The sequence below is a fragment of the Typha angustifolia genome, chromosome 5 (genome assembly GCF_048772165.1).
Source record: "Typha angustifolia cultivar Huaian chromosome 5, ASM4877216v1, whole genome shotgun sequence".
Lineage (NCBI taxonomy): Eukaryota > Viridiplantae > Streptophyta > Magnoliopsida > Poales > Typhaceae > Typha > Typha angustifolia.
Genome location: NC_133243.1, coordinates 5,624,078 through 5,649,184, shown reverse-complemented (window position 1 = coordinate 5,649,184; position 25,107 = coordinate 5,624,078). Strand labels below are relative to the sequence as shown.

Below are 25,107 nucleotides of genomic sequence, written 5' to 3'. Positions count from 1 at the left end.
AATCAATTACTATGTTTCATTTTTTTTCTTCTTTTTCACAAATGTTACCCCGAGTAAGATGATTGATTTCAGACTTCTAACCGTCCATTGGCCTTCTTGATAATAACTCATCCATAAACAGGTCGATCGCATTAAATTTATAAGATAGAAATGTCTCATACAATAGAATCATGGCTTGACACTCACCTTGTCATCCTAGTGTATCTTGTCAAAAAGATAAAAGAGGAAGATGACGTACAGAACTTTATAGGGATAATTACACATTAACTGTCACTTTCGTTCACATTCATCTGAACCTTTTTGTATCATACATATGGATCCTTCGAATTATTGGATATGTCCTAAGACTCTCTTTATGTTATTGTTTTATTATCTTTTTTTATTATTTATAAGTTGATTTTTTAGGAAGATAAAAGAGAACTTTAATGTATCAAAAAAAACTGTTGCCCTCTCAAATAAACATGATATCTTTCTCTAAAGTAGTAGTAAATAATATTTTTTTATTAAATTATAATATTTTGATCATAAATGTGAATTTAAAATGCTTTATATATCCGAATTAGGATAAATACAGACTTATAAATATGTGATAGTGTGAACATATAACTATATAATATTAAAAATATAATAATATGGACAGATAACTATATAATACTAAATCTGTGGTAGTGCAAAAATATAACCATATAATGCTAAATGCTGACAGTGTGCATATATAGCCACGTAGTGCATGATGATTGGACATATAGTCATATAGTACGTTAAAGTGCGAATATATAATTATATAGTGCATAACAGTACGAACATATATAAGAGTAATATAGTAATAGTACTCTTAACACCCCCATCTATTAATATTGTATAAAATATGAGATTATGTGGAGCTCATGCGATAACTAATCAAATGTCAGTGGAGCTAAAAACTTTTTGAGTAGCCAGTGAGTTCTTTTTATCTTTTTAAATCTTACAATTTATTAGAAAATGGTATTAATAGGTTCACAATACCAAAATAAATTTTTTTATTTAATTCTTTTTAAGGGAAGATAGCACCAAAATGTTAGTTGCCCTCAAATGGGCAATGATACGTGTAAAAGAGAGATTAGTAGTTAAGTAATAACACCACTTTAATACAATACCACGTTCTTAAAAAGAAAAGAAAAGAAAAGAAAAAACCACGTGCGCTGCCTCGTCGGACGAATCATCTCAGTAATGTTATGACTCAAGAGAAACTTAATAGAAAGGACTTTTGTACAGCTTCGTCTCCTCCTCTCTCAGATCTCCTCCTCTTCCTTTCTCCTGTGGCTTCCAAAGATGTATATGGCCTACGGATGGCCTCAGGTCATCCCTCTCGATCCCAGCCACTGCCCTTCCTCCTCCTCCTCCGATCGCGTCGTCTTCATCAAGGTCGCCAACCGCCGCCTCCTCGTCGTCGCCCCCACCTCCCTCGAGATCTGGAGCTCCTCCCAGGTCCATTCCTACTCCTTTTCTCTACTCGCCCTCCTCGATCCCTTCCTTGTTGCCCTCTATGTCGTGCTATCTAGGGTTTTGGATGGCAGCACAAGGTGCGGCTCGGCAAGTACGCGCGGGATGCGGACTCGGTGGAGAGGGAGGGCGAAAACTCGCAGGCGATTTGGAGTCCGGACACCAAAACCATCGCCGTTCTTGTAAGTGGATTCGATCGCCTTGTGCTCCTTGATCTCCAGAGGAGTGGTGTTAGTTTGTTAGTGTTCTTTTCGACGAATGCTGCCCCAGTGCGAACAGTGAATTGCTTTTCTTTTGCGATTTTCTGGTATTGGACCACGGATCTTCCTGCATTGTCGCCAAATTTTCGATTTTTGCTGTTCCTTTTCCTATATATGTTATATTTAGTGTGAAGTTTCTCTTTGTTATTCTTCTCCTCCTACCTAGTATATTATACTTTCTTCCACAGCTTGAATTAGATCTGTAATTGACAAACAGGTGGTACCACAAGATATAAATTTTTTGATTAGAAGCTTTCTTGATTATATATTATATCAAGTATTATCAGAAAATGAAAAAAGAATACTGTTTACCCGGGGTATATTCACAAATTTGCATACATTATTGATAACTTTTACTCCAGAATGATGAACAAAGAGCATAATAGAAAATCCTAACTGATATTTTGTATTGTAGACTACAAACAAGGTAAACAATCTTTTTCATTGCATGCAAGATGGCACAATCTTTCTCTTTTCCTTTTATTCCTGTCCTTCTGCAAGAGAAGTATGAATCTGTGTACTTGAAGTGCGATCTTTCTCTTTTCCTTTTATTCCTGTTTTCTGCAAGAGAAGTATGAAAACTTGAAGTACATCACTATCAAGGATGTCCATCATATAAATTCTTCTAGCTTTGCAATAATATTTGTTGGATGACATGCGAGATGCTGTATATGTTGGAAACTTGATTTTGCGAAGTTTAAATAATAAAAGGCATGCACATAATTGTTAGATAACAATTTGACCTAAAAACTTAAGCTATTTGATAGTAAACCAATAATGTATCTCTAATATTGCACGTGGATTAATGATAGATAATAAGATGTGAGGTCCACCGTAAGAACTAGAATAGATACTAGAAAATAGGGAATAAAAGTGAGCTGACAAGATTTAAACCTCATTACCTCTAGAAAAACTAGCTCTAATGAGTTGACTCAAAAGGTTAAGTTATTAGATAATAGATCATTAATGGATACTATTCCTTTAACAACATTAACCTCAAAGTACGGCCCATAATCTGTTTAACTAAATGTGAACCTATATGCGTGCGCTCCTTTCATAGAACCAGCCATGACACTCGTTTTGAAGTGTATGCTCCTCGACTCTTTTCTGGACTCTGAAATATGTATTCATTTGATATAGTGTTTTCATCTGGTTCTCAAATTGTGCTTGTTTGTCTTGCTGCAGACTTCTTCATTTTTCCTTCATATATATAAGGTCCATATCTCTGGAAAGAGGCTGCTTATTGGAGCGAAGCAGCTTCCTGGGCTTTTTCTTGTTAATATATCTCTTATAATCTCTGAGAAGGCGCCATTTTCTGAAGAAAACTTAGTAATGTAAGACACTGTCAATGACTTAATGATGGCAACAGATCTTCCCTTTAGAAAACTAATTTCCATTTCCCCTTTCCTATAATGTTTCAGGAGCAATTTTGTATGTGACAACAAAAGCATGCTTCTTGGACTTTCTACTGGGCAGTTACAGCTTGTGTCCTGGAATGGGGAGGTACATTCAAATTAATTTTCCTACAGATTTCTCATGAAGTTCTAATATCAGAAGTTCGGTTGTCTAGGGTCTAAATAAATGTACGATCCTGTTCCTTTTCTAATTCCTCGAATTCTTTGACCTATTTTATGTTTCTACTCCAGTTCTCTGGCAGCTTCAGACTTTGTTGCCATATGGATGCCTCTGCGAATATGACTACATCGCCAGATTCTTTAGCTCACGAGCCTTCTACTTGTCAAGGAAATTTCACTGATTCAAAGTCTACTCACTGCTGTGCAAGGAGTTCTTCTATCATCAAGCTTGAATTGTCAATGCAATTAAAGTTACTAGTTGCGCTATATTCAGGCTGTCAGATTGCACTGTGTTCAATTGGTAAAAAGGGTTTAAAGCAAACAAGTAATATTAAAGCTGATATATGGTTGAACACTGAAGATGCCATGTGTGCTTCTATAGCTTCTGATCAGCTGATACTTGCTGTTGGTTGTAGCCGAGGTGTTGTTGAACTATATGACCTGGCAGAGGGTGCGCAACATCTACGTACAATATCTTTGTATGATTGGGGGTAAGTTGTGAATTGTTGGTTAGGCTTATGAGCTGCTGCTGTTCTTTCTTGTGACATCTTTATAGATCTATTCTATCTGTCTTTTAGGTTAATTGCAGCTTAAGGTGCAATTCATTGTCACTAGTAGATGTTGTGAACCAGCGGTACTGCTTTTTTAGAGATAGACCTGTTTGTATTCCACCTTACTTCCTCCTTGGGCAATTATTTGGTCAATGGACAACTTGATATGCTATAGAGTAAGACAAGCTTGACATCAGGCAGGCAAAATAATAGGACGCAATCATGTACTTCTAGCCAGATAAATACTTGGGTCCCTATATTTAACTGTCATTTTTCTTTCTTGCCCTATATATATTGTTTAGCCAATTAGCCATGTCAAACTTGATCATTGCTTCTACATCCCATGAGACTAACAAGTAATAAGAAAGAATAATAGCTCTCTTAAATTACCCTTATAGATTTTAAGTAGCCCATATGAGTTCAAGTGCAGAGAGTAAGTGTCAACTGTGAAGTCAATAATTGATTGTAAAATTTGTTATTTCATCCAATGGACCTTCTTAGGTATGTGTTCTGCCTCTAGTGAACAAATTTATTGTTGAGAAAGACTGTCTTTGTGAAAGAATTTCTTTGTCTCTCATCATTCTATACTCCGGTATTCTCTTCTTTTCCTTTCTTTCTCACTCCTATATAATTTACCCAATCCTTGGTCATGTTGATAAGGATGATAGTTAGTAAACATTGGATCTTGTAGCACAATAATGGACAAAAAAGAGAAGAAAATAAACCATGCTTCAGTCTTTTTTAGTAGCCATAAGAAAAGGTGCTGAAAAGTTCATGTGAATGGAGATGTACAAAAATAGATACTTGGTTTTGCATAAAAACCTATAGGCAATCAATTTTATATGTAGGATTAGCAACTAAGTTAATTCTTGATCTTGATCCACTATTTAAGCATAGCTTTTATGATTCTATATTTCTATGATCCAAAAATTTATTAGTTCATTCTAGCTCAGACTAGGGATTGTCTAATTGATTCTTACACTTTGTACCATCCTATATGTATAGGTATGTTGTTGGTACAATGTAGGATATGAATTGATGTCTTCTGCTTAACATCTCTATGCTGGAATTTTAGTGTTTAGCTGTTTATGGATGTCTATCATCATCTAGATACTCATACTCAAGGATTGATGTGCTAATATGCTAATAGCACAAGGTTAGTCATTGACATAATATGTCTTGAGCGGCATTTGTGCTAAATAACATAAGCTGGTTTTACACAAGGTTGGCACAAGGTTACAGATATTGACAGAAGTTGTCATGCGAGAATCAAGATACTTGCCTATATTGGTGCAGCTATGGCTTTGATGTGGTATGCACCAGACATACTGATTGACACGATAATCAATGTTCATATTTGACTTAGTATACCTGAAAAAATCTCTATTTATAAGCACTTGGTGCAATTCTCTTTGGAGGTCTTTTCCAGTGTTTTAGGTCATTTTTACTGGAGAAGAGGAAAGGAAGAAGGATAAGAGAATTTTAAAGGAAGTGGCTAGCAGATAGGACCTCAACAGCAAAAGACATTCTAAACCTTCCTAGATATATGCTTTTTTTCTTCTCTATTTAGTTGATATGTATATGTCTCGCAAAATGAAAACTACTTTAGTAAAAAAGGCTTTTCAGAGTTTGCTTGTTCCCCCCCTCTTCTCTCTCCCCTCCTTTCTTTGCCTCTCCCTTTGCTGATCTGTTATTTTATTTCACCTTTTCTTCTCTTATCCATCTCTTATTTTTCTTTTATTGTCATGAATGTGCTGTTATTGCTGAAACTAGAATCTGCTGAGCTAACAATTTTGTTAGCTTGTTCTTTGAGCTTATGTATCTCACAGGCTAGGTCTGTGCACTTGTAATGTAATTATTTAGTGGACAATGATGAGCTAATAGAGTGTTGCTTTGTGCAGGTATTCAATGGAAGATACTGGGCCTGTTACTTCCATTGCTTGGACACCTGATAATTGCGCTTTTGCAGTTGGCTGGAAATTTAGAGGACTTAGTGTTTGGTCTGCATCTGGGTGCCGTTTGATGTGCACAATTCGTCAAACTGGAACAAATTCTGCCTCATCTCCTACGGTGAAACGTAGTCCTGATTTGAAATTCGAACCTCTTATGGGGGGAACCTCTTATGTGCAGTGGGATGAGTATGGATACAAGCTGTTTGCTGTTGAAGAAAGCTCATCAACAAGGATTCTGGCATTCTCATTTGGCAAATGCTGCCTTAATAGAGGGCTTTCAGGCACAACATATGCTCGGCAAATTATTCATGGTGAAGACCGGGTTCTTTTGGTGCAGCCTGATGAAACAGATGAACTTAAGATGTTGCATCTTAATCTTCCAGTTAGATCTTGTTATCTGAATGACTTTTGCTTTCTTGAGTACCCCTATAGTGATGTAACTTGTTTGATGTGGTTTCTTGATGTGGTAAATTTTGAATGCAGGTGTCTTACATTTCACAGAATTGGCCAGTTTTGCATGTAGTGGCTAGCACAGATGGTATGTACTTGGCAGTTGCAGGTCTCCATGGGCTAATCCTCTATGACTTACGCTACAAAAAGTGGCGTGTCTTTGGAGATGTCACTCAAGAACAAAAAATTGAATGCAAAGGCTTGTTATGGCTAGGAAAAATCATTGTTGTATGTAACTATGTTGATTCTTCAAATACGTGAGTCTCAACTTCTTGCCATTCTTCCTTGCTGCAAATTTTGGTTTCCCTTATCATAGATAGCTACATGACATCACTTTTTGTGCAACATAATGAACATTTGGTATTGCTTCTGTTATTTAGTTGTGAAAGGCTTACAGCTTTCTCTGATCAGGTCCTTTCTTTTCACCTTTGCTTGTTTTGTCTGCATTTTATAAGAAGTACAGCACGAAGTTCTAAAGATCTCTCAATCATCTAAATCTGGAGATTCACAAACTTCTTTGTTACTGTTGATCCATCTTTTGCTTCTCCTATCACATGACTGATATTTCTATATTGTTGTTAATTTCTACTCTTGAAATATATCATATGTTAGTCAAATCTTCAAGAATCTTGTTGAAGTTATGTCAAACTATGACAAGACATATTGCTTCTAGTGGGAAACATTTTGTCAATTGAGTGAAATGCACAAAGAGGTACGAGATTTGTGCATTGACAAATGTCTCATTGTTGTGGGTATTAAATTATTAATATGGTCCTTTTTATTATTCAACGGCAGGGAGCAGTCTAGTGGATTGATAACTCAGGATATAAGAGTTGTAAATGTTTTATTCTAAGATCAAATGAATCTAACATGGATAGGTTCTGTACAAAGGTACAAAATGAGAAAAGCTTGATCAAATACAGAAAATGTTGTGATCATTATATTAAATTCTTGGGAATTATCTTATCTGTTGAAACTAATTGAAGGAGAAAACCCCTTCCAACCTCCTTTTTCTTACACTAGCAATGAAGCAGCTTCAGAATTTACTATTTTGCAGCTCCCAATGTTGTTACTCATTCTGTTGTAAGAAATGGTATAAAATTCTTCATAATATATCTTAACTTTTCAATGCTTTATAATATTTCTTAACTATTCTAGGCTTCATAATATATCTTAACTATATCTAACCCTTCATAATATTTCTTAAACTATTCGGCGCTTCAATGTCATTACTCATTCTGTTGTAAGAAATGGTATAAAATTCTTCTATAAAGATCATTCCTGTACTTTTAAACAAATTGTCCATGTAGTTAGCTCAACCTGGTTACTATAGTATTCTATTTCCTTTCTCATGTCTTGTGGGCCAAAATTTTCTGATTAGCACTCAAGCATCTTAATGAGCTAGCTTATTGAAAAGTCTAGTTATCTCTTGTAGGTATGAGTTGCTGTTTTTTCCTAGATATCATCTTGATCAGAGTTCCTTACTTTATCGAAAACAACTACTTGGTAAACCGATGGTCATGGACGTCTTTCAGGACTACATACTTGTTACTTATCGTCCATTTGATGTTCATATTTTCCATGTGAAGATCGTGGGAGAATTATCTCCTGCCAGCTCTCCAGTTTTGCAGGTGATGTGAAATTCCTAAGATGCATAATATAATTTCATAAGATGAATTATTGGACAATTCTGCTTTCTGTTCTTGTTTACACTTAGTCAATGTAATAGCATTTGTATAACTGTATACAGCTTTCTACTGTACGAGAGCTTTCAATCATGAGTGCAAAGAGCCATCCTGCATCAATGCGTTTCATCCCTGACCAGATAGATGAAGGAATACTAGAAAGGAACACTGCCCGATCTTCGGACTTGTTATCCCAACAACCATCTAGGTATTTTTTCTTGCACTTGTTAATTTCACTTGTATCATATTGAGATTTTGTTTAGGCTTGGATTTACATGTCAGATGCTTGATTTTGCGGACAAATGGAGAGCTATCAGTGCTTGACTTGGATGATGGGCATGAACAAGTACTTACTACTTCAGTTGAGTTGTTCTGGGTAACTTGTGGCCAATCTGAAAAGGCAAATCTTATTGAGGAGGTTTCCTGGTTAGACTATGGTCACCGTGGAATGCAGGTAAAAATATGCATTGTATTACCTATTTGCATTATATTATCTTTCATTGTCATATTCCATATCTTTTAATTAAAGACATAAATTGTTAAATACTATATCTGTTTACCTTTTGATATAATTGTCACATGGAAACTAATTGTTGCAGGTATGGTATCCATCTCCTGGTGTTGATCCTTTTAAACAGGAGGACTTCTTGCAGGTATGTATGATCTGATTTTTCCTCAAACTATGTACAGTCCTGCCTGCATAAACTCATGGATTTTTTATAGTGTTAGTTATAAAAATAATCACGCTTGAATTTGACTGTTCTATTTATGGTTGTCATCCTAGAAAATGTAGTTATTATGTGCTTCTTGTCCTGCACAAGTTTTTTTATGAAATCCTGAAAATCTCCTCATGGTGGATCAGCCAATGTAGCCTTATTAAAGGGAAAATAAATCTGTAACTATTTGAAATATAAAAAAGAATAAGCACAGAATTATAAATGGTGGAAAGAACATAGATGAAGAAATGAGAGAAGAGTAATTATTGCATATTGTTACTGAATTACTTCACTCATAAAACAATGGTTTCTATCATATACTATAAAATGTGTATGGGATTGTCACTTGTCGCCTCCTAGTAAGGGGTAGCAGGATCTTATGGACTCATCTAATTGTTCTCATAAGGTTTCACAATTGAGTTTAATCTATTTTGTTTATTTAGTATTTGTATAGTGAAAAGGAAGTACTTTCTTCCATATTCTTACAAGTCGGAACAAACATAAATAGAGACTTATCTACAAGGATATAGGTAAATTGAAATAATAGTTCAATGAATAGACCTATTGAATTTTTTATAAACAGTTATATATTTTGATAATCTGAAAATTTTAAACATTTTGTTTATGCCTCCAATTTGATATTGAAGTACTTTTTTGTGTGATGTTAAGTCCTTGCATTATTTTGTCATTTCATTTGGTGTGATTAAAATCATATCTTTGCACTCTATAGTTGGATCCAGAGCTTGAATTTGATCGTGAGGTTTATCCCCTGGGTCTTCTACCAAATGTTGCGGTTGTTGTTGGCGTTTCTCAGAGAATGTCATTTTCATCTAATGAGTTTCCATGCTTTGAGCCCTCACCTCAAGCTCAAACCATCTTGCATTGCTTACTGAGGCATCTTATTCAGGTATCATAAATATGTGTTACATTTTATACTTCTAACCAAGGTGAGGCCTGCATTCGCATGATGGTTCTTATTAATATATATATTGTGTTAAAAATCAAATGTTAAATATGCAAGTCATACATTTTTTTTTCATATTTTGAGAAAGATCAGCTACTGGAACATGTATGATCTTACATTACTCTATATAACTGCATATCTTATCAAACTGGAGTTTAACATTTAAAGATATGTGGTCATGTCTAGCCAGAGAAGATACCTCTATATCTTATTTTTCCCCATCTAATTAGATGATCAAACCATACTGAAGTTCTGAGATATTTATTTGTAGCATTCTTCTTTATATATACACTTTCACCTATGTGTCAAGCAATTTAGGAGACCCTTGCCTCCTGAGGTGAAACGAACATCATACAATCATTTCATTCGAGTACTTAATCCAACACAAGTTGACTCTGAAACCTGACAAAATAATACAGGCATTGCATTAAAAAAACTGTATCCTACCGTAGAACCCAATCGGTCTTTTATCATTATCTACTCCAAATAGTCTGAACCAGATGAACATTAGATGGGCTTAGGGCCTAAGAACATTTATACTTGGATAAGTGGTATCTTGTCACAACCTAACTGATGCCATTGTTGTCCAAGGTTTGGGCCTATGCAAAACTTTTGTTTGCTTTCTTTATAAAGTTTCATGGCATGCCTCAGGATCTGGAGTGCATTTCATGGTGAGACTTGAGTCAGAAGGTTATCTGGAACAAAGAATGTCACTAGTATTGTCCTATAATTGTTTTAGTTCTGCAAGACTTCTCTGGCTGCAGATCTGTTTAATTTTTCCATCAAGCCTTCTCATATTGTGATTCTGCTCCATAGCTGACTATGTATTCTTGGGAAAAGGTTTTAATTCTACTACAGTTTCATCTTTTTGCATTCTTCATTATGCCTGTTTTAAGCTTCTTGTGTTAGATCATTTCTTGTTGGTTCCAAAGTTTGTTACACATGCTATCAAACATATTCTATCCCACTAAAATGGTTAGTTGCCCCCATATAATAAATTCCACCATAAATCTATCACCGATTTGTTACAGTTAATATGTGCAAGCTATTCTCTTTTTATTCTTGTATTTTATGGTTATGTAATGATCTGTACCGCATAGGTTCTGGTATCATGCTTGGAGTTTCTTATTCCATGTAACCCATTTTTTTAACTAGAGGGACAAAAGTGAAGAAGCTTTGAGGTTAGCATGCTTATCAGCGGAAAAGCCTCACTTTTCACACTGCTTGGAGTGGCTTCTGTTTACTGTATTTGATGCCGAGATATCAAGGTAGTACTGTATTTATCAAAAGCCAATTCAGTTTGTGCTTTATACAAATCACTAGGAACTCAATTGATAATAGATGCATGTTTAATGGTGTTTTTATCAAGATTGCTAGCACATAGTATACATATATATGTAATAGAAAATACTAAATAGAGAATGAAGGCTTAATGAGAACTGAGATGACAGAGAGTAATGTGATGCTGGCAACTAAAGAATATTATATTCCCTGGTAATACAACAATTTCATACCACTATTCTTTTAGATTGAACCAAGGTTTTAAATGCTGGTTGCGTGGAACTAGCCTGCTTGGTTGGTACAACTACCATGGGGCTCTAATTTCTTGATCATTCATCTCATAGGCATAAGTCCCCACTCTCTAAGACCTTGCAATATGTAACCAAAGTCGGGATCAAGATCAGCCACTTAAAAAATGATACGTATTAGACTACTTTTTATCTACGTAAAATTTTAAAAGTTATTAGAAAATACAGGAATATTTTTAAAAATTTACAAAATATGACAAAAAATAAGAAAATAAAGTTTACTCACATATAAAAGCCTAAAACTAAAAAAATATTCACTTACTCAAAACCATGATGAATAATAAGTTGGATATGGTAAATTTCTTTCCTTGTAAATTATTGCTACAGAAATGAGATGAAGAGAGAGATCACTCTCTTCATTATTTTTTTGTAGCAGTAAACGAGGAAGAAAAAGGGAGTCAGATAGTGGGAAGAAAGAGAGGAGAAATGAAAAAAAAAAAACTCACCCAAGTTCATTAGAGTGTGGAGCTCGACGGATGAGCTCCTTAAAGTATGAGGGAAGGGGGTAAAGTGTGTACGAGAGAGAGGAAAATAAAAACTGAAAACTTGAAAAGAAGGTAGCTGCGGACAGCGATTATTAATGTCCCTTGGAAATGAATCTAACCCAAATCTTTAAACAACATGTATTAAACTGTTTCGGCTGATACAGTTAATGTTGCTAGTGGGATTGGGATTGGCTATGGCCGATCTCGATCCATTTTGATTGATCCAAATTTGCTGAAATTGTGAACCTTGTCTATAATGCTTTGACCACCTGGCAAGTCACGACACTTGTGACTTGATGGATATGGTGATTAGAGCCCAAGCAGTATTCAAGTGCTCCAAAGCATTGTGATCATGTGGTCAAGGTAGGCGTGAAAATTGGTTGGATGTAGATCATTTGAATCCATATTTTTGGTCAAGATACGAATATTAGACGGATAAAAAAAATTTAAAATTATATAGTAACTAGATGGATACTGATAATTTTTGGATAGAGGATCAGATCTTAAACGGATATAGATCAAATTTTAAACGAATTATAATCTTTCATTTAGAGACAATTAACACAAAAATATTAATAATTTCAGAAAAAGAAATTTCTTACTTATCAAATACATATAAAATTAGCAAAATCAATCTCTATAAATAATATATAATTTAAATAAGCAAACTAAAAACTGTAAATCATTTTAAAAAATATGTGGATAAACGGATATTTGATATTCATATCCGTATCTGGTTTCTTTTTTTTTTTTCTCCAAAAATCCTACTTGTATCTGAATCTGTATTTGAATCGGATAGGAATTTTTTATCCGAATCCGATTCAAATCGAGTCAGGTTGGATCAGAGTTAATCCCACCAATTTTCACCCATAGGTCGAGAGCAGCACTTAGCCACTATTTCAGGTGGCATTAACTGTGTGCTCTCTGAAACTACGTTTTGCCACTTGCCACCCAGAATCAAAGTTTCAGATTGCCCATCAAACTACAAATAGTTCTTGAGTTTGGTTAAACTCTCACCTGTTCTCCATGAATTTTGCAATTACCATACTTTTTTTTTTCTTTTAGAAATGTTCTTAGACTCATCCTTTGAAATACATAATGGATTTTTCACCGTTGGAACACAACCGACTATAATATCCACAATGCTACAATGCAGTATAGGAAGCAACTATAATAACTTCATTTCAAATTTTGGGTTGCATCGTTCAAATGAAGCCTCCATTTTATGTGACAGTGATGCTTAATTCCCTAATATAATCTTTCAGCTTTTTGTTGTTGAATTGTTTAATTGAATATTGCAGGCAAAGTGCATCCAAGAATCAGCTTCCGCCATCAGTGAAGTCCTCAGATAACTCACTTTTAGAGAAGACTTGTGATCTACTTAAAATTTTTCCTGAATATGTGGATGTCGTTGTTAGTGTTGCAAGGAAAACTGATGGCCGACATTGGGCTGATCTTTTCTCTGCTGCTGGAAGATCCACTGAGTGCGTAGTAACTGACTACCTTGAAACCTAAATTTTTTTTTTCTTTGACATTTGAGTTCTTATCAAATTATATCGTATGCAATCTAGAAATGGCTCTTTTGCATGAATACCCTTCAAAAGTCCCTTACTTGCATATGTTTATGTGTATATCTCTCAAAACTCTTGCATGGATACCCTTCTGGTTATTTTTTTTTGGCAACTGAGTTAAAATCTGAAAAGTTAACTGTAATACTTTAGAAAGAAGAAATAATACCCTCAGTTAGAGGGATTTTTCTTTAGAAAGAAAAAATAATTTTTTTTTTGGCATTAAATGGATTAATTTATGCAAAACCAGATTTTTTTTTGTCGAGTGACATTCAAATATCAAATTAGAGGGGTATATTTACATGACTTGGGGATTTAAGAATGCTGTACATGCAAAAAGCCCTTTATTTTGTAGTAACCTATATTTCATGCTTTCTTTTATCATGGCAATTTGGTTTTGGATCAATTTATGGTTTTTAAAATTAGGCATTAACATAGGATGCCAGGGTGTTTATATTCTACTGGTACATCAGATATTTTTGGCAGGTTTATAATTTAGATAGTGTTTATGCTGGAAAATCTATGGATTGAAGTTTTGGCCTATTTTGATCTATGTCACCAAAATGAATCGGTTGATATTAGCCGATTTATCGATCTCTGATCTGAATCGGTCGACATGGATGGCCGATATGTATCGTCTTTTCCAGCAGTCGATCCTGAGACCGATATTTAGAATCCTGAATTGTTTTTTGTCGTAATTTCATGATTTAATCATCCTTTGGTTTTTGAGGAGCCTAGAAAACAATAAATTATTCTGAAGTACATAAAATGTTTCTGTTACAAGGCAAAAACACTGACAGATATTGTTCATTCATTGCCTTTTTGATGTGGAGAAAGATATAACCATTCTCGTTGTACTGAAAAGCTAATATTTGATCATTCTACACTAATTTTTCATCTTTTTCTTTTGACTGCTCTTTCATGTTTGAAAAACATCCTTATCTTATATGATTATGTCCATTATGAAGTTGATGAAGTCTTATGTTGATCTTAGTAGGTCATACCTGAATAGACACCATTGTGTTAAAATCTTTCATCTTAACGCTTAGGCTTTCGCCTTAAGATAGAATATAACTAGTCTCCACTTAGGTTCCGCCTATGTGACTGCCTTAGTATCTCGTCTCAGATTTTAATATGCAGATTTTGAAATTCAAAATTATTGTACGTGTTGATGAATTAGTGGATTTTAATAACTTAGTATGCATTAGCACATTATTTAGATTGTATGTATTAATTTTAACTTCTTCTGTAACTATTATTTCTTTTACTTGTTTACTTTTTAACTGTCTTAAATTTAAAGCACCCGCTTAGCGTCTAGGCGCTACATGTCTTTTAAAACCTCAACAAACACTGAGTTTACCAAGAAAGAAAGAAAACAAAGCACAATCTCATGAGATGTTTTGGAGTGAAAAGAGACCTAGTAGGTTCCTGTACAAACTCATGCATGTGAAGCTTTCTTATTTTAGATTGACCATTAAGCAAGGTGGCTACATTTTGGGTGTTTTGTTTCTAGCTACACCATTTTTCCGTTTTGAGCCTAAAACAAAGTTCATTGCATTGTTACGATGAAACAACAAGAACAAATGTAAGCATTGCAAGGTTCTCTACAGTTACATGGATCCTTTTTTTCCATTCAATTCTATATACTGTATGGTTCTCTAATAATTAAGTGCTACCATAACCATGTCTGTTCTTAAAATGTCCACTTCAATTTTAATCTTTCTTTCCGTCTTAACACCTTCTATTTCCATAAATTCACTTCCACATAGTAGTGCATTATGCAGTCTCCTTTAACATGTTCAAACCACCTCAATTGACTTTCACATAACTTATCCTCTATAATTTCTACCTCTAACTTGTGTTTGATACAATAATTTATTATTCATTCTTTTGATAATATCCACTTGTCCATTAGATCATCCTTATCTTGGCTACTCTGAACTATTGGTTAACAAAAGAGAGAATGATTGCATATATTGTATCTAGCTGCATGAGTGAGCAAGAAGCTTGATATGTAATGTGGTATTCTCCTTGGCATTCTTCGTTGTATGGAAGGAAAATAACTCCAGTATCTCTTTATTGAAACATTGTGGGAAGTAGAATATAACTTTAGAATCTTCATCAAGAATATTCAGTGGGTAAATCGGGTGATTCAACAAAATATCTTTTTTGAAATATTGTTTAACAATACAACATCAATCGCATATTCCATTAAACTTTATGCAGGATATATCAAAGTTCCAAAACTGGATATTGGGATCGGGATCGGCAAAAAATGATACGTATCGGTCATATTGGTCATATCAGTCGCCCGTATCAGATCAGACTATTTTTAATTATATAAAATTCTAAATATTATTTAAAATACAAAAACATTTATAAAAAATAATAGAAAAATAAGAAATAAAAATTAGTCATATATGAACTTTAAAAACTAAAGAAAAAACTCACTCAAACTATAATAAATTTCGACTTGAATTAGACAAATTTTTATACTCATAAATTATTACTGCTAAACAACATAAAGAGAGAGATCTCTGTTTACTGTTGTTCTATAGCAGTAAAAAAAGATGAGTTAAAAAGTGGATGAAAAAGAAGAAAAAAATGAGAAAAAAAACTCATATGAGTTCACTAAAGTGTGAACTAGCTAGAGGGGCTCATCGGAACGACTGCCAAATAGACTCGATGAAATGTGAGAGTGAGAGGAGAGTGTGTGAGAGATATAGAGTAAAAACTAAAATTTTGAAAAGAAAGCAATTGAGGACATCAATTATTAATGTCTCTTAGGTTATATATATTTTATATTCGACCTGAATCTTAAAAAAATTTAATTCCAGCCAATATTATTGTTTTTAGCCAATACGGTCAAGACGGATTGGCCGATATGGCTAATATTGACCGAAATCGGTTTGATCGGGATTGGTTATGGCCGATCCCGATCTGGATTGGTCGATCCGACTCGGATCGGTCGATTTTGGGATCTATGGGATATATACATCACCAGGAGAAAATGATAGTTCCAAAAACAGTACTTGTCATTCAAGACAACTTTCTAATTAGAGATCGTCAGTGTTGTTAGCATGGAACCTAGTTTCGGCCAATCCCGAGTCGGATCGGCCAAAACGGATTGGGCCGGCTCCAATCCCAGGCCAACTAGTTTCAGCCGAATATTGATCGTATCGGCTGATCCTGCCCGATACGGATGAGGGTGGTCGGATACAAGCCGGATGTCCTCTGTCCCTCTCTCTCTTCTCTCTCTTTCTCGTGTATTCTCTACTCTCCTACCTAATCCACTGACGGTCGAGCAGATCCTTGGCGACCTCGACGTCTAGCAATGTGCTCCGGCAATGGTTTGACGATCTCAACCTTTGGCGATCTCAGGTGAGTTTTTTTTCTTCTCTCTCTCCCTCTCTTTCTTTCGACAACCTCCAGCGAGCCTCCTCCCTACTCTCTCTCCGAGTCTTTGTTGCTGTTACTGTAGATTTTTCTGCTGCAGTAACAGTGACAAAGGGAGGAAGAGGAAAAGGGAAAGAAAGGGAAAGAGAGAGAGAGAGAGAGAGGTGGGTTACGGCAGTTATAGGGAGAGGGAAGAAGAGAAGGAAAGAGAGATAGAGGGGAAGAGAAGGGAAAGAGAAAAAAAATGCAGGAAAAAAAGAGTGAGAGGTGGGTTGCGGCAGTACGAGGGAGAGGGAAGAAGAGAAGGATAAAAAGAGAGAGGAAATGGAGGAAAAGAGAGAGAGAGAGAGAGAGAGAGATGGGTTTCGACAATAAGAGGGAGAGGGAAGAAGAGAAGGATAAAAATAGAGAGAAAATGGAGGAAAAAAAAGAGAGAGAGATATGGGTTTCGGCAATAAAAGGGAGAGGGAAGAAGAGGAGAAAAAGTGAAACTGTGAAAGGGGAAGAGAAGGGAGAGAGAGAGAAGAAATGGAGGAAAAAAAAGAGAGAGGTGGGTTGTGGCAGTAAAAGGGAGGAAAGAAGAGAAGGAGAAAGAGATAGAGAGTAGGGAGTAAGTTAATACAATTTAAAAATTTTTAGGCTTCATATGTTATTTTTATTTTCTTGTCATTTTTTCTAATTTTTTTTTACATTTTTAAATAACATTTAGAATTTTATGCAATTAAAGAATATTTCGATTTGATACGAGCGGCCGATACGACCGATATATATTGTCTTTTTAGATGCCCAATCCTGATCCCAATACCGAGTTTTGAAATTTTGGTTGTCAGTGTTGTAATGTCTCCTCTTATACATTTATTACTAATGTAGAGCCTTGGAATATTTTAAAGATCTTGTGCTAACCCACTCTTGTGACATTACCAAAATTGAGATCTGTCTGGATAACAAGTTGTTATTGACCTATATATTTATTGATTTTTTTGATACCATATCTCTTTGCACAGAAGTGTGGTTCATGATCTGTTGCTCTTATACATTTAATTCACATAATTTTTTATTCTATACTTTAATGAATCACCATAAATTGATGCGAGCCTCCTAAGACTTGAATGCAGAGACTATTATCTTTTCTTTTTTTCCTTTTAGTTCCTACTTATCTCCATAGTGGTTATGATGCCGGGTTTTTGTCTTTAGGTTGTTTGAAGAATGCTTTCAACGAAGATGGTATAGGACTGCTGCTTGCTATATACTGGTATGCTACAAATCTCTCTGAAGATATTATAATTCATGTGAAATGCCCCTGCTGAAGAAATATTTATTGGTCAAACATTCCCTTTTGTTAACTGGGAATACTGGACAATTGGACATTTGTCTAGCAATATCTGCAGAGAATTTTCATTTGATCAAGCAAATAATATCTATGCTCTCTCATTCTCTTTCTTCACTAATATATAACTTTGAAATATCACAAGGTTTTCCTTTCTAGACTGTTGGAACTTAAACAAGAGTAATTGGTATGGTTATAGGTGATTGCCAAACTAGAAGGCCCTGCTGTGAGTCAGTATTGTGCTCTCCGTTTATTACAAGTAAGTTTTTCTCCTAAAGTGGATTTATCTGACATTATTATTGTTTTTGGTTGATCAATTGTTGATACATTTTTTGAATAGCATAATGATGTCACTTGAACATTTGCAAACATTCAGGCTACACTTGATGAATCTTTGTATGAACTTGCTGGGGAGCTGGTATGATCTTCATGTAATATGTATTTCCTATTGATAGTGCTGATACGAGGTATGGATTAGACAAGAATATTACTGTACTTTCTTTCAGGTATGCTTCTTACTGAGATCTGGGAGAGAGTTTGATAACGCCACAACAGAGTCTGAAAAGCTTTCTCCTAGATTTTTGAGCTATTTTCTTTTCCGTTCCCCATACAGGAGGCAGTCATCTGACTTGAAAAGGTTTTCATGTATTAATATGAACTATTCTAGAGTGAAGCGTAAATTATTATCTCATCCCTAATTTTCTTTTTTTCTTGGAACAGTACATCAGTCAAAGAACTCAGTCCGCACATTGCTTCTGTTAAGAACATTTTGGAGAGCCATGCTAGCTACTTGATGTCTGGAAAAGAACTTTCGAAACTTGTAGCATTTGTAAAAGGAACTCAATTCGATCTTGTGGTGAGATTTTTATCATATTTTTTAACCTGCTCTTTACTCATGTGAAAGCTTGATAGTGACTAGTGACTATATTCCACTTACTGCAGGAATACCTTCAAAGAGAAAGATTGGGTTCTGCTCGGCTGGACAATTTTGCATCTGGACTCGAACTGATTGGGCAAAAGGTATTGACCATATTTAATTTGGTTTAAATGCTTTAGTTGTATAAAACACTCAATAGTAAAGCTTCAGCTACTCTGGATTATCATGCTCCTTTGACTAACATTAGCATACAATTTTATTTTTGTCGGAATAACGCTCCACATTTTGGGCTTGCTAATATTGGTTTTGTTATTATTATTATTTTAATCTTTACTTTGAGTAGATACATAAAGATGTTATTTACATGCAGGTTATACCTCAAATTATTTTATTCAATCTTCAGATGTATTAGGACATATATGATAATTTATTGTAGTTTAAACTTCAATCATTTGAACAAGGCAAGGATTCCGGTAAATAGTACCTGATACACAGGTTAGGTCACATTTAAACATTGCAATGTTTATCTTCTCAGGAGTCAGGAAGGTCCATCAAAATTAAAAGGGATTAAGTAATAGACTGAAATAGCAAAATAGTGACAAGAGTTATGGAATATTTATTTGAAACATTAATAACTATTTTGAGGGAAGCAAGTCTTCATTCTTCTTCTCTGGGAAAGAGGTATTAGGAGATGAGGAATGTTGTGGAGAGGAAAGGGAACAGGTGTAATATTTAAGATTTAATAGATCAGAGTTTAAATGATGAAATCTGCACATGATGTTTTTCTCTAAAAAAGAAAGAACAAGGCAAAATCTCACCAAACCAGACTAGTTGACTCAGACAAGAAGAATGTAGATATATGGTATGCAATAGGTAAACCTGTGTACTCGAGATGATTAACTTTGAAATATTTGTTTGGAAGAATTAAATGAAGTGCTGAGATATGTGCTTTATTCTTCAACAGACTACTTGGAGGCCATATATTCAAGATAACATATTTTAACATAAGCTGGTTTTGATAATTTCACATTTTATGAGAGTCGTCCAAGTGGCCAGATAGTATGTATCCCAATAGCAAATTTATCGGCTGCTCTCTAAGGAGTCAAGCTTGTTCAAAGAATAGCATTTTCTGTTTAATGTCCATAAAATATCTTGACGGAGAGTCCTACATGGAGTTATTGGTTGTGAAGTTGTAGCCTACCTTCACCCAGAGGTGATGTGATGAAACCTAGAAGTCTTGACTACTGAAGCATTAACCCAAAGGAAGTTAAAGACATGGGAAGAAGGAAAAAGGTGTGTAAAAGTTTCACATTGTATGTGTTTTGCACTATATCGATCAACAATTGGTTCGAATATTATACTGGGACTTTCATAGAGGTGACCATCGGGCGAGCTGGGCCAGGCCAATCGGGCTGAGAAATCTGTTTGCCAGCCTGCCCGTGAGTAGTTTGGGCTGTGTTGGGTTCGGGTCATGCTAGAATAATCTAGCCCGTTATCACCCACCAGTCCGTGAAAGAGCAGGCTTGGGCCGGGCGTAACGCGCTTGGGCTTGACGAGCTTAGGTTGGGCGAGCCTCCTTCGTCTTTGTCTTTGAGTTTACTAGTGATGTTGGGGTTTGTGGTGGAGAAGAGCACCAAGTCTAAGCTGGAGTGCTACGATGGCGGTCGCTGAGCGCGACCTCCTGAAGGATCGGAGGCGACGAAGATAGGCCTGATCCTTATGGTGGTTGCTAAGCTCGATCCTTCAAGAAGCTTCCTCACTAGTACTTTGCCTCTTGGATAATGCTCTTGCAAGCTCATTGCTCACATCACGATGAAGAAGGTTAGAAGCGTACTCTATACTCTTTGAAGCTTATATGTAATAAAAACGGCATGACTTCCAATGCTCTCCACCTTTTTCTCTCTGAGCTGCCAGCTGGTTCTGATTTAACTTAGTTTGTATGTTTTAAAATTTTTACTGGTGAATATGACTTTTAGTTGAAGGGTAGGATTATGATCATTAGGTCCACATTTAATAGAACTAGTAAGAGTATCGTTTGATTGTGCTTTAAAACTAAAACGCGAGCTGAGTGCATGATGGAACAAAGAGTATGAGTTAGGGCAATGAATCACTTCAAACTATGGTACTGCCACTGCAATGAAACTACGAATTAGGCTGGGCTCGCGGGCCGACCTGTAGAGGGCAGATTGGGCTGGGCTTATGGGTCAAGCTTATGGGTGAGCTACCCGGTCAGGCCGGGCAGGCAAAGGCCTGGCCCGAGCCGCCCATTGTCAGTTTGGGCTCGGGTTGGGTCGGGCCCAAACAGGGTCTGGGCCGGGCTTACCCCAGTTCAGACCGGGCAGGTTGGGCCAATTGATCACCCCTAGCCTTTCATCATGAAAACTACGACAACGGATTGCTATAGAATCAATGTTTTCAGGTTGTCATCCTCTTGTGTGGCATTTTATCTCTTCCTGGATGCAATGTTGCCACTGTTTGTAACTTAGCATTCCTGCACGGAGTGAAAGAATTGAATCTAGTTTGGGTGGGAAGACTATGACTAATGAGTTGCAATTTAAGAATTATATTATCGAAAAGTTTGGAGTTTAGATTCACTGAGTAGGAAAGTTTATATAATCTTCTTCTAGGAAAATGTATGGGGTAAAATGATAATAATTAAGAGTACTAGATGTAAACTATTGTATGTCAGAAAAGAGTGGGATAGAATTGGGGAATTTTACAAAGAAACAATATGAAAGTGCTTTAGCGATGAATAGAATAAAAGCTAGAAGCCTAGAATAATTGCAAAGAATGTGTACTAGGAGAAGAAATAGCACTAGTGTTCATACATCTGAAATATCATAACTGGACCATTTAAAATGAAATTAGCCCTCAATGATTCTTTTTCTATGAGAATAACAGTCACTTGTACTCCAGAGATGAGGGTCTTGCCAAATATGAGTTCTGCTATACTTCTTGGAGAGAAGTAAAATACTATAATTATCATTTGTTTGCTATTTCAAGTTGTTTGTGATTATCATTTGACTTTGCCGACGAACTGCAACTAGGGCCTTGTGGGCCCCTCAAGGCTGTTTCAATCAAGTTTATAATCTCCATGGTCCTAGAAGTGTCTACATTTATGCATTTCTGAATTCAAACTTGCAACTAAGAACTGCATTTTATGACCATTACTATGTCTACAGGAATGGACTAGTCTTATTAGCTGATTTGTAATTTGCTTTTTTTTGTTCCAGCTCCAAATGGACACCCTACAAAGCCGATTAGATGCTGAATTCCTTCTAGCACATATGTGCTCTGTGAAGTTCAAGGAGTGGATTGTAGTGCTAGCAACTTTATTGAGACGTGCAGAGGTATGATTTCTTTGTTATGTCATTGTCAAATTAAATTAATCTAACATTGAAGCAGTGTGCAGAATGAAATTCCTGTTTTATTCCTGACTTGATCATTAGTAAAGGTTCCTTGATCTATCAATTAGATCAATTCACTATGCAGTTGTCCACCTGATTATATATGGATGGTTTACATCTTTTATATGTGGTCTTTCCATGACTCATTTAGGAAGGATCATATCTTTGGATCCTTTTGAACAAGCCATGAGTTTTAATATACAAGTTATCATTCAAGATTAACACCCATCCATGGAAAATCTCTGTTAACCCGCCTAGTAGAGTTATTTTCCTTTGGTAACTTTCTCAATGACTCAGCATGCTTTTGGGGCTAAATATGCATCCAGTTAAATTAAGTATGTATATGCATCCAGTTAAATTTAGTATGTATTTTTAAAAGGTCATTTGTTACCATTTCAATATGTTGTGTGTGTGTATATATAGTAGGTGTAAGCAACAATTTATTATGTTACACATTTCACAGAGTGAAGTTTTTCATAGGCATTCAGTTAAAGGCATTCGCATGCCTATAGTCACCTAACTGCATTAATTGAATGGTGTTTTCTATCTTAATCCTGGCCTAGGAATGTGATTTTCTGGAAGTGTTAAGTCTACCAGATGCTTTTTCCCTGACCATGAACATAGCTAATTCGAAAAGGAGAAAAAAGAAATCAGTGGACCACTGGAAAATTGGCATATGGACTCTTTTGATGCCTGGGATGATTAATTTGATGAATCATGAGTTTGGGATATTTCAATCAAGAAATAATTGACACTACTTATTTAATATAGCACCTCTTTTAGAGTGACTAAAAGTTCAGTCATCTCAGACATTGATGTGATGAGCTGTATTGCAATTATGGGCTTTTAAGAAATAAAACGGTCACAAATATATAATTTAGAAAGTGGACAAATAGTATTCAGGATGGCAATCCATGACTGCATCCTCAAAATTGATCCATTTTCAGCTCTACATGTGCGAGATGAAAACAATTGTGCTGGTTACTTAGTAAGTTGACCTGCTGATTCTTCACACTGCTGTTGGGAGTGAAAGAGTTGTTGAATAGGTCATTTCATTTGTTCTTTTGTTTGATTTATTCTCTTGAAATCAAAGTAATTTTTCTTGTAAAAATGACTAATTTATTCATCTGATTGAGGGCATTTGCTTGAGGTCAGTTCAATCAAGTTGCATTAAGTTAGGTCAAGTGCTTCACAACAATTTTGACCAAGTTTTTCATCTCATTTCTTTATCGTAAGCATCTCCAAAACCATTAACTTGATCCTGGAACCGGTAGATTTTCATGTATTTACATCTTCAACGATTTAAAAGAAAAGAAAACAATGTCAAACAGTTTAATCTGCTATATATCTAATATCATTACTTGTACATTTTACCTTCATGTGCATAGTGTATGGCTCCATGGCCGGAGTAGTGCCGTTTGTCGAAAAGGATACAACTTTAGGCTTAAAAGTATTAACAAAACAGATTACAAGTTTTCATAAATTGATGTATTCTTACCCAAATTGTGCTCTTTCTATTGCAAGGATATTCTTTTTATGCTTAGTTTTTTATTTTTTGGCACCCATGTACCAATTTTCGGATGATCTACTTATGACCATACCTTTCAGCATGATGTGTTAATGAATTATTACAGTGTCCTGTATAAATAGGATGATTTGTCTTGTTTGACTTCATACCTTGGCACTCTCATTTATTCTTGTTCTGTCCAGGTTTTGGTTGATCTTTTCCGACATGATTTGCGATTATGGAAAGCATATAGCATAACCCTTCAGGTTTGGATCACTAAAAGGCTTTGTTAGCTTTGTTTTCTACTCTGAAACTTTCTAACATGTTAGTAAACAACTGACAGTCGCATGATGTATTCAAAGAGTACCTTGATCTTCTTAATGTCTTGGAGGAGCAGCTTTCTTCTGTTTCGGATCTGAACATGCAGTGAAGGTCAGTTATCTGGAATCATGCTTGGTTGATTGACTGCTGCTTAGTGCAACCTGTCATTCACATACATGGATCGATGATGAGTTGATGACGGGGCTCCAAAAGATGGTGATCTCCAAATTCTAATGTATTATTATTATTCTTCTTTTAGTGAAATTTTGAGGTTGTAAATAGCAATTATTCTTTAGCATTTCTTTTGATAAGATGTCCAAAAGATTGTAGAAAATCTCTGTTATATGGGCTTAGCTAATTGACTACTTATTGTATAGGTAAGCTATTACAGAAGTTGAAAGAGCCAACATCATACTGTTGCTCTTCCTGTGTAAGTATACACCAGTGGAAAATGTTCACGTGCAGAGCCAATGAAACTTCTCGCCGTCATGTTTATATTGGGTAGTGTCATATGGCTATTGCTTGAAGCAAGTTCTATTGGCTGAGATATCTACAGGTTCTCATTTTTGGATCTTTGGTAACGAGCTGTGCCTTTTTCTTTTCTTTTGTTCTGGCCCTCACATAATGAGCTCATCATCTATGTTGATCTTCAACTAATTAAAGTGGTTAAATGTTGTGAGACTGGAAAATCTATGCAATGTGTTGAATATTTTTCTGAAAAGTTTATCTCATATGCTAGGACGACTTTTCTCAATTTCGACTCATAACACTCTTTTGTGGATGTAATTCAAAAAAAAAAAAAAAAAGCACTTGTCGAAGGGTATAAGGTTTTGTTGGTAAGCCTGAGCTCTGAGAATATGATCACTCTTTTCAACAGTATTATTAACAAGTGGAAAAAAAAACTATCCTCATCCCAAATTTCTAGCTAGATTATCATCTTTGGCAGTTAAAGACATTGGTATTGACTTTGAATATAGTGTTCTCTCTGTTGCAAGA

At 35.4% G+C, this 25,107-nt stretch overlaps 1 protein-coding gene across 3 annotated transcripts; it reads left to right on the top strand.

The window, feature by feature from the left end:
* Window positions 1–1,249: 1,249 nt before the first annotated feature.
* Window positions 1,250–24,684, top strand: LOC140760022 (uncharacterized). 3 transcript variants are annotated; one of them, XR_012104315.1, is made up of 24 exons: window positions 1,250–1,467; window positions 1,557–1,664; window positions 2,928–3,076; window positions 3,164–3,245; window positions 3,389–3,807; window positions 5,769–6,201; window positions 6,303–6,526; window positions 7,705–7,900; window positions 8,020–8,162; window positions 8,237–8,408; window positions 8,554–8,607; window positions 9,401–9,577; window positions 10,790–10,902; window positions 13,010–13,192; window positions 17,867–17,924; window positions 18,199–18,258; window positions 18,376–18,417; window positions 18,506–18,636; window positions 18,720–18,855; window positions 18,942–19,019; window positions 22,110–22,226; window positions 23,994–24,056; window positions 24,134–24,327; window positions 24,489–24,684. XR_012104315.1 is itself a non-coding variant. In XM_073096789.1 (23 exons), exons 1-23 carry the CDS (start codon window positions 1,312–1,314, stop codon window positions 24,218–24,220), a joined length of 3,381 nt encoding a protein of 1,126 aa, XP_072952890.1. In that variant the 5' UTR covers window positions 1,250–1,311; the 3' UTR covers window positions 24,221–24,684. The 3 variants fall into 3 exon arrangements, 1 of the variants encoding a protein (XP_072952890.1); XR_012104316.1 differs by having other exon boundaries at window positions 24,134–24,346; XM_073096789.1 differs by having other exon boundaries at window positions 24,134–24,684.
* The last annotated feature ends 423 nt before the right edge of the window (window positions 24,685–25,107 follow it).

Coding starts and splice junctions, on each gene's coding strand:
- LOC140760022 (XM_073096789.1), top strand. CDS start 1,312: ATGTATATGGCCTACGGATGGCCTCAGGTCATCCCTCTCGATCCCAGC. Junction 9,578..10,789: donor TACTGAGGCATCTTATTCAG/GTATCATAAATA, acceptor TTTTTTAACTAG/AGGGACAAAAGTGAAGAAGC. Junction 18,418..18,505: donor ATGAACTTGCTGGGGAGCTG/GTATGATCTTCA, acceptor ACTTTCTTTCAG/GTATGCTTCTTACTGAGATC.